Raw genomic sequence first — 16,057 nt, forward strand, 5'->3', positions numbered from 1 at the left:
TGACGTCACCATCATCTCCATCAATCTCCGTGATTGGTCAAGTCTCACAACTGACATCACATACTGTCTTTACTATAAAACGGGAGGAGCGGCTCTTGTTTCTTTCATTTGCTGGAAAGCATACTCCACGCCAGAGGAGGGCGATCTAGATATAATTGCGGTTGCTAACAGCCAGTGGAAACAAACCAGACCAGTAGAGGAAATTTGTAGTTTAAAGATGGCGCTACCCGGCACTTTACTCGTGCGGCTAAGAGCATTGTACAACCTTGGGAAATACTGTGATAGAGGACGGAAAATCGAAACAAATTTAGCTGACGTTCGGTGGTATAAAACAAAGGCTCAAACATCTCAGGAACATACGACGTCAGCGTCCAGAATACAACAGGGTGAGTGAAAATGTCTGCATCTGACACTGTCTTCCAAGGGCGCACATCGTGCAAATTATATATTTATTACCATTAATTCTAGTATTTGTGTTTTTATTAGAACCCAATAAAATGGATCTTACACGGAGATAAGAGAGCATTAACTACTTCTGTCCATCTGGCCAGGGGTCATCGCCAAAACATTTTTTTTTTGCACAGACATACAAAATGAGTGGACAATAATATTACCATAAACACATTGACAGCTAGCCTTGAATGACACGAACAGGTCTGTAATTCTGAGAGTGTAGGCTACAAATTCCATTCGATTGGTTGGTTGATTGATTGAAGACTTAGAGTTTGCATAGGAAAGGGTAGTTTCATGACCGTACAGTTCACTGGTACAAGGCCAACTTAAAGGATTCCTCAAAAAAGCTATTGGGCTTGTTTCAATTGGGGTCCTTTTTTAACTCGCAACATAGAATGACATACAAATAAAACACTCTATGCAGAAAATATCAGAAAAACAGTTGTAAAACACAATGCTAATTGTATTTACAATAGAAGTATTGCTCTGTTTTCTTTTACCAGTTTAGGGGGGTCCTTGCAAATAAAACAGTTCAGAATAGTTGGACTCATAATGTGCCATAGTGTTGTAGTAAATAAGTGGTCAAACATATTCTGAAGAAAACCTGGAGACTTGACATTCAGTAATGTCTAAGATTATAAATTAGGTGTGTAAAAAAGTATTTTGCCACAGACATTTTGTCCGTGTACTACGGACATGTTGATGACCCCTGCTTCTGACCCATGTTCCCGGTCTAGGTAGCCCTGACCTGCTGAAGCAGTTCCCTGAGCCCAGGAACCTGCTGCATAATGCCATCTCCAGTTCACTGGGAGTCAACGACCTGTCCCAACTGGTCCAGTACAGCTGCACAGACCACGGGGATGTCAAGGTCAGAGAAGGTCACACGTACCAGCCGGAAAGCATGACATAACGTTTTCATCGTTTACCTGGGGCTCCCCTTGGAACAACCCCAAGGACCCCACTTTTTGAGAACCACTGATGTAGACCATGCTGCTCTTATAAGCAAAATTGTCAAATAAGGAATGGATTGAGCCAGCTCTAATTCTAATGGTTGCAAATGCTAATTAAGGATTTCCCCCCTCTATTGTCAACAATTTAGAAGGGGGTTAACCTCTGAATGGCGTCATATTGTTTGGACAGAGTCGAACTGATTTAACTGGGCTCTAAACGTGGAGTATGCATCGGCCCTTATTCTTGCTTTTGTCCCCTTTTATAGAGAGCGACTGTCACTGTCACGTGGCCTAGCAGAATTGAGATGGAGGGCTTTGCCTCTAAGAAAGTTGATGCTGAACGATTTGCGGCTGCCGCTGTCTGTCTCAAGCTGAAAGTAAGCAAATAAATGTCTGTGTGCACAATGTGGACAATTAGATGAAGCACATTGCCTGCTTTATAGATATTAAATTGTTTATCTTGTATCACTTCTCTCTTCCTGTGAAGGAGCTTGGTGTGATTGGTCCAGACAATCAGCTGAACACAAAGAGAGCCGCTCGAGGGAGAGCACCAAAGCAGTCGTTGTTTTTTCATCACACTGAGGAGGACCCCTGGATTGATGTTGAGTGTCGTCCTACGACTACAGAAGAGGGAGGCAGTGGATCCCCTCGTCCCCCTGGAGACACTGGCAACATCTCGGAAGCTCTTTCCCTGTTTCCAAGCCCTAAAACCCTCCTTACTACTGTCATCCAGAGGGCCACAGCATCCAACAGCACAAGGGTCAGTAAATCACATCCCTTTACCAAACGGGGCCCATGCCGCCCGTCACTCTTAGGCCTTCTCATACTTGTGTGCCGAAAGCAGACAACCTACAAGCTCACAACGGGTCGCAGATGTGACTTGTTGTATGTCTGTTATAAATTCATAGAATATGATGATGATGATGGTCCGATTATCTCGCGGTTGGGCTCAAGAGATGCCCAATCTCTCGCCACGAGCCACTCAAAAAATATCCGTTTTTGCGTGCACCTTGCTTTCCACCACTTGTCCCATAGACTCCCATTAATGCTTATCCTTTTTTATTTTATTTTATTCAAACAAAAGTGAGTGCTGTTCCCAATACTATACCCACCCGTTCACTCAGATCAGCCAACACAGGGATGCTGACAGAACCCTCGCAAAAAAAAAAAAAAAACAGGACAAAAATCCACTCGTCCTAGACAATTTGCCCTCCTGACCCCAAACTGTGGAAAAAACTCCCTATCGTACTTAGAACTACAGACTCACTCCCTAGCTTCCGCCGTGGACTGAAGACACACCTCTTTAGACTCCACCTAAACCCATAGCACTACTGTAACCCTCCCCTTCCATCGATGACCACACATGAAGCTGGATGCATTTCTTTCTTTTTAGTTATTATTTTTTTTTTCTAAATTGATATTCCTATGCATTTGTTGTATTGTTGTTGATGTACTGACATATTATGTTGCTTATTGCTATTGTAAGTCACTTTGAATTAAAAGCGCCTGCTAAATGCCTAAAATGTAAATTAATTGTATAACTCTACAGGAGCTAATTAAGTACAAAACAACGCAAGGGAAGCTGAAGAGATGTGAGCTCACCCTGCATTGGCCAGAGAAGATGAAATTCACAGCCACAGCTCGCAACAGAATGGCAGCAGAGAGGGCAGTTGCAGCTCTTGCCTGTGTGAAACTGAAGGTGAGGACAAATGCAGAAATGTATATATAATCCTTGTAAATGAATATATTTTATACCAGTGGTTCTCAAAGTGGATTACAGGGACTCTGTGGGTTCCTTTAGGGGGGTCTAAATTGACCATTACAAGTCTGTAACTCTGACAGTGTACAAATGGAACCAAATGAACCCAAACTGGTCGATTTGGTTCCATTTGTACACTGTCAGAGTTAAGGGGAGACCTTGAAATTTGAAAGTTTGAGAAACACTGTTTTATACCATCACGTCAGAATGTGTCTCTCTCTATCTTGTTAATCTCCCTGCCATGTCCAGGAGCTGGAGCTGATCAACCAGGACAACAAAGCCCTGACTCATGCCAAGTACCACCGAGAGATGGTTAAGGAGGCAGCAGAGAGGGAACGACTGCCCCTCCCCCTGGAGATCCCAGAGCACCTGGAGGACAACGTGAGAGAATACCTCGCTCAGGTCAGTTCCCACTTCAGACCAGGGACATGCTGCAGATGGAATGTGGAGCGATTGGCGATCGCCTGCGCTGACAGTAATGCACGTGCCTTGTCTTTACGTCGTGGCTACAGCTCGGTCCATAGGGACTGGGCTTGGGCACAGGAGGGTGGCCGGTTCAAGTCCAGCAAGGACCACTGCATCAAGTTAAGTCTGGTGCTGTAGCTGGATAGATGTCAGTCTCCTGGGCTCTGCCGAGGTGCTCTTGAGCAAGGCTGAGCAAAGCTGTCCAAATCCTAACTCCCGGTCACTCCACCATCTCTCCACATTGCATGTCATGTCTGTATTTCACACCTAAATGTTTGTAAAAACTGAGTGAGATTTTATAACTCAATAAAGTTAATCTTCATTACAGTATCCTGTGGAGGAAGAAATACAGAGACTGTGGGAGGATAAAGAGGACGGAGGGCAGCAGAGCTTAAACCAAGAGGACTGGGAAGAGGAGGACTCAGTGACGGACGCCATCACAGGCAGGCCGTACCAGCCGCTCTCTATGCAGCAGGCCCAGCAGCTGAACGTTGACCTGCAGGAGCAGTGGGAGAGAGCCAACCCTGCTCTCGGGGTGGAGCTTCCCGTCGACGGCCACCGCCAGCGGGTGGTGTCGGCAGTGGAGTCCTCGAGGGTGGTGGTAATCGCCGGGGAGACGGGGTGTGGTAAAACCACCCGGATCCCTCGCTTCCTGCTGGAGGGGCGTGTGAGAGGAGGCGACGGGGCGGAGTGCAACATCCTAGTCACCCAGCCGCGTCGCATCAGTGCCGTGTCAGTGGCTCACCGCGTTGCCCATGAAGTGGGCCCGGCTCTAAAGCACTCGGTGGGGTATCAGGTAAACACAAAGACTGGACTGTTGTATACTGTATAATAATGAAATTAATGAGTTCTTATTTCCGAGCCTTGTCCAATGACCCATCCCAAGATTATAAGCCACCAAAACACAATTAGAAAACATTACGATCCTTTCTCAATACCTGAATGTTGCTTGGTAAACACAGTTTACACAAATATAATTAAACATTGAAATTATATTGGTATCATTATATTGGTATCAGATGAGGCAATTTATGTAATACTTTGGTTGCAAATACATGCATCACTACTTAACTACATCAAACCATCAAATCATCATACAAAGGACAATACAACACAAATTGGTAATCATTCTCAATTTCTTCAAGATCACTGTTATTACAAATACACTCTTCTTTTAGTGCAAGAGCAAGATCCCAGAACCAAGTTGGGATTGTCCTTGGATAATGGAGCTGTATATATATTTGTCACTGGCATTATATCTATCCCCTTTTTATTATGCCAAATGTTCTGATTGTTGGTTTACACCAGGGTTTCTCAAACCTTTTTAGGCTGTTACCACCAAAATAAACATATGAACTGGGGACCCCCACCCTGACAAGAACTTGGAATTGTGACTCCACAGATATTGTGAAAATAGCAGATCTAGTACATGCTCACAACGCCTCGCAGTGTGAGGCGTTGTGAGCATGTAGATCTCAAAATACCCCACAAAATAATTTGGGTACTCGGGGTCCCGACCCCAAGTTTTAGAACCACTGGTTTACACAATATGTACTCTGACCATTTTAACATACAGAAAAACGTGTCTATCATGTGCTTATACTAGGTGAGGCTGGACAGCCGTCCTCCGGAGCACAGCGGAGGAGCCCTCCTCTTCCTCACAGTGGGCGTGCTGTTGAGGAAGATGCAGGGGAACGCCTCCCTGAGGGGCGTCAGCCACGTGGTGGTGGACGAGGTCCACGAGAGAGACGTCAACACAGACCTGCTGCTGGCCCTGCTGCGTTCCGCCCTGGACCAAAACCCAGAGCTCCGCGTGGTGCTGATGAGCGCCACCGGGGACAACCAGAGGCTGGCTGAGTACTTTGGGGGCTGCCCGATAGTCAAGGTGCCTGGGTTCATGCACCCGGTCCAGGATAGATACCTGGAGGACGTTTTGAGGGAGATGGGGCGCCGACCTTCACCGCCAAAGAGGCTGGACCGGGACAGACAGGTGAGACTTTTAGAATGTTATGCTTTTGTTTCTGCGTTTAGATATTAAGCCCCATTTTTAAAAAAATGGTCGATCTATTAACTCTATTTTTGAAGCGGTGAAAGCCGCTTCCAAGGAGTGGCTTTGTCTGTCCCGTACATGTTTTTTTGAGGATTCCCATTCCCATAGATTCTCAAGGAGTGGCTTTGTCTGTCCTGTACATGTCCCGTGCATGCAGAATTGAGGATTGGTCACGCTTCACATGACAATTTGGCCCTCCAGACAAAATCATTCATTCATTCATTCAGAATTCATAAAAATATAGAACTAAAGCACATAGAAAGTATAGATCTAGAACACGGAATGTATAGATCTAGAACACAGATTTCATAGCTCTAGAACACATAGAATAAAAATTCACCGCTTCACTTCGAACCGAGGTTTGATTTTTGAACATGTTTTAAAAATCCTTTATTTATTACCTATAATGACATGCCCAAAAATAGGGACACCGGTCCATAGATTAACTGTCTCATTTATATGAAAGCGTGTGTGTGTGTGTGTGTGTGTGTGTGTGTGTGTGTGTGTCTTTTGTGTATTTGTTCAGGAAGGAAAATACGACGTAACGCCAGACCTGGATCTAGTGGCTGATGTAATCGACCACATAGACAGACACGGGGAGCCAGGTAACCACCTCCGTAGTCTTTACCACTCATTTGTTGTCAGGAATGGAGAGTAAGAGAGAGATGACTGCAACAAAGCAGAAAGCCCACAACACACAGTTTAAAATAAAACGTTTTGGGGTGGAGAGTAATCAATTATACTCTTGTTGTATAAGCATATTCACACTCTTCCCACCACATTTTGTTGTTAATGATATTCACCCTGTTCATTATATTTGTAAACCCCATGGTTTCTCATGCATCAGGTGCAGTGTTATGTTTCCTTCCTGGGTGGCAGGACATCAAGGCAGTTCAAGAGAAGCTAGAGGGGAAGTCTGGCTTTTCCTCGGGCTCCCAACTAATCCTCCCACGTAAGAGATTAAAGATGGACCAAACGTGGTCCACTTCATGTCCTTTGGTTTGCATTTGCTCATTCTGATATTGCAAAGACCTGGTTTCACTGAAATAAAAAAACCTTTATCTCTTGTTTTTACCCTCTCCTACCCAGTGCATTCAAGCATGTCAGTGGCAGACCAGCAGGTGGTTTTCCAGCGCCCCCCAGTGGGCCAGAGGAAGATCGTCCTGGCTACCAACATTGCAGAGACCTCCATCACCATAGACGACATTGTTCATGTTGTGGATGTTGGAACTCAGAAAGAGCAGAACTATGACCCACGCACTAAGGTCAGTTACAGCTACTCCATTCTACTACATGTAGTTACTATTGTGCACTGACGTTCATCAATGCTATGAACAAAATCGATGTACTGTATGCATTCCTAACACAACAGGCTACATTTTGGGAATCATTTTGGACAGACCAGTTCAGGACCAGTTCAGGACTTAATTTGTGAAAGAAATTGGCATCCCCCAATTTAAATTGTATTTCATTAGGTCAGTTTTATGCATTTATGGATAGATTGGTTATGAGTAAGGTTAAGCTATGGGTTCGGGGATATGGATTTTCATTTTTTTTTATTGCAATGATCTCAATCTTTACATTCCACATTTCACATTTCATGTCCACATTTGCAATCACCTTTTCTTTTTTCTTTCTTTTTTAATAAATATATACACAGAGTGAAAAACGAAAATACAACAATCACATTTCTCCAAACTAAACACATTATGGTATTAATTAAAACTGATCAATATTGAAGCAACTGTATGTCCCATTGTTCTGATGTGAGGAGGCAGAAAAAAAACTGATGGTGGGGGGGAATTTAATAATAACACTATGATAAAATCAAACAAACCACAACAAATAATAATAATATGGGGGGATATGGAATTAATGTAATTCAAGGGAATGTCCCCAAATGTTTACAAAATCAAAATGCGTGATCTTGGACAATAATACCTCTTATGGGGTGTCTACCTGCTCAGCCAGTTGGTGCACGTGGTGTATAAGGACCTAGGTTTGATTTCCGGCCCTTGTCTCTTGTCCCGCATGTCTCTCCTCTCTCTCACTGCCCTTGGTTTCCTGTTATTCTACTATCTGAAGTAAGCATAACAAAACATTAAATCTAATCTTGTGTTTTTACTTGTTTTTTAAATAGGTTTCTTGTCTGGACACTGTGTGGGTCTCCCGTTCCAATGTAACACAGCGACGTGGGAGGGCGGGGCGATGCCAACCAGGACATGCGTACCACCTGTTTCCACGACAACAACTGGAAACCATGGCGACATTTCCCATCCCTGAGATTTTGCGTACCCCTTTGGAGAGCGTTGTAATGCAGGCCAAAATCCACAGTCCCAATTGCAAGGTAAGGGAATAACATCAGCCTTTGCTATGATCCAAATGTAGTGGGAAATGAAAGTAAATCTAGATATGAGTGATCTGACTATGCTTTTTCTGTTGTTAGGCTCTTGACTTCTTATCCCAAGTTTTGGACAGTCCAGAGCAAGTTGCTACAAGGAACGCTGTACGCAATCTACAAGAGATTGGTGAGCAACACAGAGCTATTTATTTTCTCCATCATGTGATGTTGTTTCTATGAGCATTAGGGATGGGACGATACGCGATATTATCGTTTATTGCGATAAAAAACACTCACGATAATCGTATTGTGGAGATTTAATTTATCGTGATATCGTCCTCCGTCATGCACTGGGATCAATTCACTTTTTATTTGCCGAGCTGCATATCCGGCACCACTTAAATTCTCTATTGGTAAAAGGTACTCTCTATCAAAATAGCCGATCTACAAGCTCACAGTGTGCCACATTGCGACACGTTGTGAGCTTGTAGATCTGCTATTTTTGGCATCTGTTCCGCCCCAGGATAATGGACTTTGATTATCGCGATAATATCGTAAATCGCGATTTCTATTCTCACAATAGTCGTGATATTACATTTTCATATCGTCCCATCCCTAATGAGCATATTTTTAATCTTCTTTCAGAAATGTCCTATTTTATACTTTGTGCACAAGTAGCAAACATTTTTGCTAGTAGTTTGTTCCTGAAAGGTAATGGTTTTGGACATACAATGTTTCTGACCAACAGCAATGATAGACAGGCCTACCTTTTTTTACCTCAATGCTATCAGGTGTTCTAGACAAGACAGAATCGCTGACGCCCTTAGGAGAACGTGTTTCCTGCATATCCTGTGACCCCCAGCTGGGGAAAGTGTTGGTCCTGGCTGCTATGTTCCGTTGTGTCCTGCCTGTGCTGTCTGTTGCTGCCTGTCTGACCAGAGACCCATTCTACAACAGCCTGCAGAACAGAGCAATGGTCACCAAGGTCAGAGATACACACACACACACACACACACACACACACACACACACACACACACACACACAAATTGATCCTCTTAAACACTAAAACCCCAAAAACCTACACAATTAAAAACAGAAATGCTGTAAAAAATCTTATGTTGAGAGTAGGCTGTCACTCCATATATTGCTGTATAAGCTTGTTTTATATGTACGGATGTGACTGACTGTGCGCCTAAACTTCCAATAAAAATATTAATGAAAAAAAAGGCAGATCTACAAGATAATTGTAAAATTCATACATTTTTCACTGATATTTTCACAATCATTCCACATAAATGTGTTTTGACAACTTCTCTGAACGTTGCCTAAACAAGATTCCCCGACACTTGTGCCAAAATGACATAGGCACTGGAAATGTATTTATTTATTATAATGTTAAAAATACACAGTTTATGACAGCGTTTTGATCCGTTCCAAAGTATCCTTGGCGTGTTAGGACCCTACAGCATTCCTTCCATTATAGACAAACACTTAGACCCATTTAGAACGGGTACACATTTTGTGTATCATTATTTTATGCTTTAACTATTGAAAAATAGCAGATATACAAGCTCACAGCGCGGCACCGAGTGCCGCGCTGCGAGCTCGTAGATCTGCTATTTTTGAAAAGTCGTGAACATTAGAATTTTGACCCGATTCTATAAGTGTCTTTTGAATCCTTCTAATTCTAGGCCTAAATGGGTTAATGACAATGGAGCTACTCTAGGTGTCGCCAAAATATTACAATGAACACAGTATGACTTTAAATGGTTAAACTAAACACACACACTGCTCTGGCTCTCTTTCTTTTTCTCCTTGGTGCAGGCCAAAGAGGCTCTGAGTGGCTCCAGCTTCAGTGACTACCTGGTGTTCAGCAGAGCAGTGTTGGGCTGGAGGAGGGTTCAGCAGGAGGGTGACAGAGCCGACAGACAGGACTACCTGGAGGATCACTCCTTGTCTGGATCCAGCCTACGATTTATTAATGGTAAGGAATTTAAGCTTTGTCCTACTATGTTGCACGCCGAAAATAACTTGTCCAAAAATGTAACACCAATGTATTATTAGGCTTACACTTATGCAACACTTTGTAGATTTTAAAACTAAGTCCATTGTTCTCGTGTGAGGACTGAGGTCATATTGTGTGTCAGAGTATACCTTATGTCAGGGGTTCTCAATCTTTTTGATCTCACGGCCCCATATTATTAGCAACGTTTTTGGTGACCCCATCACCCCCCCGTAGAAATACACGGTATACACAATATATAGGGTCCTTTTTTCTTCCTCCTCACATCAGGTTCACGTCAGAACAATGGGACATACAGTTGGTTCAACGTTGTCAGCATGTTCCTCCTTTAACTCATGTGTTGCCATGGCCGAGGAGCCCGAAAAGATCCCGTTGTACGGCCCTGCCATGCCCGAGGAACACGAGAATTTTAAAAAAAAAAATCAAAAAAAAATTTTTGACCCCAAAAAATGTAGTAGGCATGATAGCGATCGCGAAATTGCATGTTTAACCCCCATAGCAACCCCATCTTTCAAACATGGCAGCCATCTTTGTTTACATTTTAGGAAAACATAATGGTTGCTATCTCATGAATGCCTGAACGGATTTCCATTCGGATTTTTTTGTTTGAAAGCTGTGAGCAATGTGGACACACGTGGTGCATTATCTAGGCATGGGTGTGCATGATCCGTTCACTATGAATTACATGGAAGTCTATGGAGACAGTTTGGCATATGAGAGTACGAAGGTATTGTTAAATGGCAGCAGATGAGTTAAGTTCAAAGAGCAGGCACACGTGATCTTAACACATCGGCTGTACTACTCCCCACACTGGGATCTGGCTGCAATGTTGGCAAAAAGTAATAATGAATGTTGTTTCTGTTCCAGGTTTAATTTCTCAGTTCAGTGAGAACCTTAATGAAGCCCATCTAGTGTCTCGTTCCAGTGAGTGCCAGCAGGCCTCGGCTCTCTGCAACCAGCAGAGCAGGCAGGAAGAGCTGGTGAAAGCTGTACTGCTTGCTGGTCTCTTCCCCAAACTCATTAAGGTATACATTATAGTACTTTCTCCAACGCAGCATCAAATATACAGTCAAATAATGTCTAGCAGATACTCGAAACATCTTTACTAGTTACTACCATTATATGAGAAAATCCGGTGCACTTTTACTTTTACATGTGAACATATTGTTTTCTACAACAGTGTTTAATAGTGTTTAAGTAAAGCAATGTTTGCTGGTTGTTAAGTTTAGGCAGTGTTTAATAGGGGTTAGGGAGTAGGCAGTGTTTAAGGGTGGTTAAGGTTAAGCAGTGTTTAGTTTGATAGTGATTAAATTACATTATAATTAAAGTTACAATTATTATAATTAAAGTTACAATTATTTATAATTGTGTCATATGACATTGCACAATATACAATTATGCACTGCATAGTGTGAATTATGTTGTAGCCTAATCAGAGTTTACAGAAGTTATCTACTTGTTGTAGCTACACAATGAAAATGACTGGCGTTGCACATAATGTATGTTGTGATCATGCAATAACCGATACTTTGTATTGCTGTTTAGGTGAAGAAGGGCATGGTGACCAAGGGAGGGCGCTTTCGACCCGACAGTGCAGGCTACCGCATACACAGTGGACCAGTACTCCTTCACCGCACCTCAGTCAACAGGTGTGTGTCTGTGTGAGAATTAACTTGTGTAATGTTTATGCTGTTAGTGTTTGTAATGTGCATGTTATACAGTACATTCAAGTGCTCTTTTCTCTCCATGAACATTAACATTTAGAGGGCAGCAAACTCATTATCCCATTTAGGCCTAGAATTATTGAATGCTTTAACCAGTGAAAAATAGCAGAGATACAAGCTCACAGCGCGGCACCGAGTGCCGCGCTGAGAGCTTGTAGATCTGCTATTTTTGAAAAAGTCGCGAAAATGTGTGCAAATTAGAGATGGACATCGGTATCGGCCAGTATCGAAAATCGGCCGGTATTATATAAAATCGGCCTCAATCGGTGACCGGCCGGTCCTAACGCAATTTCCGGTTTTCCGCCAATCAAAAATGACACGCATTCGCAGTACGCAACATGTGGCTCAACGCGCGCTGACCAAAACAAAGCAGCAGCGAAGCTAACGCTAACAGACTCATGAAGAAAACATGTCGCAGATTTGGACTTATTTCACTGTGTGCCAGGATGATCCAAAACTCGCTCTTTGCATTGATATTACCCGTTCGCTCAAATAAATAACTCCATCTCATTACAGTACATCTGAACAAAAGCAACGATGCGAGCTGAACGGGGCTTCCGTCTATCTCTCTCGCTCTCTCTCCCCGTCCCTCCCTCCCTCCACACACACTCTGACTCTCACACCCACAACGAACAGCAGCGAGTGGTGGCTGGCTGCGTGAGTTTAGTCGAAAACAGCTGATCTACAAGGCATACAAACTCACATCATGCTAAAGAATGGCCAGATTAATGCACACGCTTTATGTGCTGAAGCACAGGGCACCATGCTATTCCCGCAAAAGTGCTGAAATCTATAGCAAAGGCTGCCGAAGAAGCGCTAAAAATGTCCGAGAAGCGTCTATTTTATTTCCCGTGCGAATCGTCTATTTTACGTGCTATCAACAGTGATTTTCCGATGTTTCCTCCGTTGGTAGCCAGCCACACATATATCCCAAATATTGCGCTACATAAATGCATGTAATCATGAGCAGCATGAGTGTCCACTGTAGCCTGCTTGTTTAGCGTCCTGTGCTAAGATAAACACTTCTCTGAGTCTCATCACCCAATGTTGCCAGGTTTTGTTTTTGAGAGAGAAACAAGCAACCAGGGGGGTTGCTTGTTGATACTAATGACAGTATAAAAACAGAAAGGATTGCCAAGCCAATTTCACCAGCATATTAATAACAATGATAATAATAATAGTTAAATAGCACCAGCTTTCATTTTTCAAGTACAAACATTGCACTAGATTGAGTTCAAGTTTTATTTTCTTAAGTTAACTCAGTGCTGCTTAAAAAATTGTTGATTGTGACATTGAAAGTCAACTATTCCAGTGTTTAACTGGGGTACTACGAGTACCCCTGGTGATACCCAGAGGTACTGCATGGGATACTGAAGAAATTACATGGTAGAATACCAGCCAACTGAGATGTGTTTTTGAATTTTGTTGATCAGTTGATGATTGGTTGTTGATTACTAGTTATTGACATGAAAACTGACTGAATCTTATTGTCAGTGTTGAAAATAAATCTGCTCAGGATGCACTGTTTGAAACTCACTCCATTTCTTATTTGTGATGTTATATTGTTGAACAGTCGTGTTATGCATATAGCCTACCATAGTTGTGGTTTTAATTGCAGTTATATAAGCAAAATGTTGTCTGGGAAAGGGAGTACTTGGATAAAAAAATCATGGAAAGGGTACTCAAGCCAAAAAATATATGGTGTATTGTATAATTATTGTTCTTTCTTAGATAGAAAATCGGTATCGGAAAAATCGGTATCGGCAGATCAGAATTTAATAAAACCGGAAATCGGAATCGGCCAAGAATTTTGCAATCGGTCCATCTCTAGTGCAAATCTTTGAATATATGTATTTTCAAAGCGAACGTTTGTAACTCTAATCTTGCTTCTGGGTGGTCCCTGGAACTAGATATTTTGAAATGGCGGTCCGTGGCCAAATAAATATCATTTTGGGGGTCCTTCACATGAAAAGGTTTGAGAACCACTGACATAGTAGTCTCTCAAGAACAGACTAACTGAGCTCCAGTTAAATGAAAAGGACCTTTTCTTTGACGATGGCTGGCCAGATTGCTGACATAGAAACATCGGTTTTTCAAAAGATCTTAGAAGGATTCAAAAGACACTTATGTAATCGGGTCAAAAATCTAATTTCCACGATTCTTCAAAAATAGCAGATCTACAAGCTCGCAGCGCGGCACTCGGTGCCGCGCTGTGAGCTTGTATATCTGCTATTTTTCAATAGTTAAAGCATAAAATAATGATGCACTATAATGTGTACCCGTTCTAAATGGGTTAAATTGTCCCAGGGTTTGATTCCATTTGATCAAAAGAGATAATGATTCCTGTGTGGCACAGGGGGAAGCCGCTCCCCAGTCGATGGCTGACCTTCTTCAGTGCAGTCCAATCCAACGACAACGTTTGGATCAGAGACTCGTCTGCTGTTCATCCCCTCGCCTTGTTGCTGCTCACAGACTGTGACGTCACAGAGACGGGTAGGCACATGTTTTATTAATCACATTCTATGTCAGCTTCACCCAGCTGATGGCTGCTCAGGTTGTCATGATGAGCACTCAAGGGGGGAGCTGGTAACAGTTCTTCTGCTGCCGTTGACGATCCTCACCGGCATTTAAAGGGTTAAATCATGGTGCCGTTGACGGTGAGCACCGTCAATCTTACTGTATTTACAGTAGAAGTATAATTACTTACAGTACGTCGCTCCGGTCCCGCCTGCATCGGTAATGTCCGCAATTTGTTTACAACGCACGTTGGGCGTGCACGCGAAGTGAAGCTCCGCCATCGTAAATCCATTGAGAGGCCCATAAAGAGACTTCATTTACTCAAAAAGAGACATTTTGATCCAAAGGGTGGCCTGTTTAGAGTAGAAAATACACTCGGCAGGGCACAGCACTGTCATGCGACTAGATGACGTAAACGTTGCCGTCAAGTGATAATCCAAAAAAACTAAAATAACCCCCATCCGGCACCAAGCATCCCTTCAAATTAAAAGGCAGTAGTAGTGTTAAGGGCTTACTTGCTGATACAGGTGGCCTTCTGATTAAGGGTAACCGTTGTTGTCTGATTATGTCCCATGACATAGGCTTAAGTTAAAACAATCAACCACTGACAGACAGCAGTGACATTCAGTCTTATATCCTCTCTTTCCTGTTCTTAAAATAAAATAAAATAATATAAATGTTTCTCCCCTCTGCCTTTCCCTTCTTTCTGCTCCAGTGAGAGGGGACCGTGTCCGTGTGTCGCTAAACGGCTGTTCTATGGTGCACTGTGAGCTATCAGTTCAGACCTGGGAGCTACTGTGGGAGCTCCGAACGTCCATTCAGACCATGTTGCACCGAAACCTCAACAACCCCAACACCATCAAGCCAAACTCTGCGCAGGACGGCAAGCTCATCACTTTACTGGTGGAGCTGCTCAACAACTCGGACTCCAACCCACACACAGAGGCACACAGTAGCGACAGTGAGGTGGACTGATGACGTTCAATGACAATCGGAGAGTGAATGAACAGATTGTTGCACGTGTGTGTGTATTGTACAGTATAAATTGGGGGATATTGCAGCTGTAATGCACTGAAGAATCAAGCAAAAATTATTTAATGTAATGTTATTTTTCAAATGGTACAATAGCAAAATGCAGTCAATGATTTGTGTAGTCATTGCGCAATTTTGAGGCTGAGCCTTCATAGTCATCTTCACAGCAGAAGATGAGAGGTGGAAGAATAGTGAGATGCTGATGGTTATAAGTATAACTTGTGAAAAGAAGACTTCTGCACACCCAGTTACTTTCAAGCAGGTGCGTAAGCTACAAGACATAAGTAGTAACTTGTAATAATATACCATCAGAAGTTGGATGGAGTTATGTACAGTTTCTGTTAAAGTAATCAAAACTGTTGACGTGTGTACAGTTGACTGTTTTCTGACCCTGTAAATGTCTACAGTGGTCCACAATATGAAGTTCATTTTCATGACTGGATTATGGACTCTGGGTATTTGCTTTTGAAAAGCATATGTTGAGTTTTACTCTGTTAATGAGTATCTAGAGAGGTCAGTGAGATGAACGATGTTGGCCAAAGGCTGTTGAATTTGACTGTATGTAATGAGTCAAATCTGAGGTGAAATATTTATTCATACTATTTAGTTGTGTACACAATAATACTAACGCATCAAAACCTTGGAAACAGTTCATGTGAAACAAACTGATGAAAATAAATGGATGCATAAATACTGTATCTTTATTGACTTCTGAAGAATACATCTATGCAATACACTTG

General features: G+C 42.7%; 1 protein-coding gene across 1 annotated transcript; it reads left to right on the forward strand.

Annotated features, from left to right (window-relative positions):
* Nucleotides 1–217: 217 nt before the first annotated feature.
* dhx30 (DEAH (Asp-Glu-Ala-His) box helicase 30) lies at nt 218–15,260 on the forward strand (the record flags this gene model as incomplete). The annotated part of the gene is made up of 19 exons (XM_080725748.1): nt 218–278; nt 1,191–1,321; nt 1,670–1,780; nt 1,891–2,163; nt 2,953–3,102; nt 3,412–3,564; nt 3,956–4,423; nt 5,234–5,617; nt 6,204–6,282; nt 6,525–6,629; nt 6,767–6,942; nt 7,818–8,024; nt 8,124–8,205; nt 8,810–9,003; nt 9,846–10,005; nt 10,912–11,069; nt 11,590–11,693; nt 14,125–14,261; nt 15,001–15,260. 19 exons carry the CDS (start codon nt 218–220, stop codon nt 15,258–15,260), a joined length of 3,393 nt encoding a protein of 1,130 aa, XP_080581874.1.
* Nucleotides 15,261–16,057: the final 797 nt, after the last annotated feature.

The sequence above is a fragment of the Nannobrachium achirus genome (genome assembly GCF_963921795.1).
Source record: "Nannobrachium achirus genome assembly, chromosome: 5".
NCBI lineage: Eukaryota > Metazoa > Chordata > Actinopteri > Myctophiformes > Myctophidae > Nannobrachium > Nannobrachium achirus.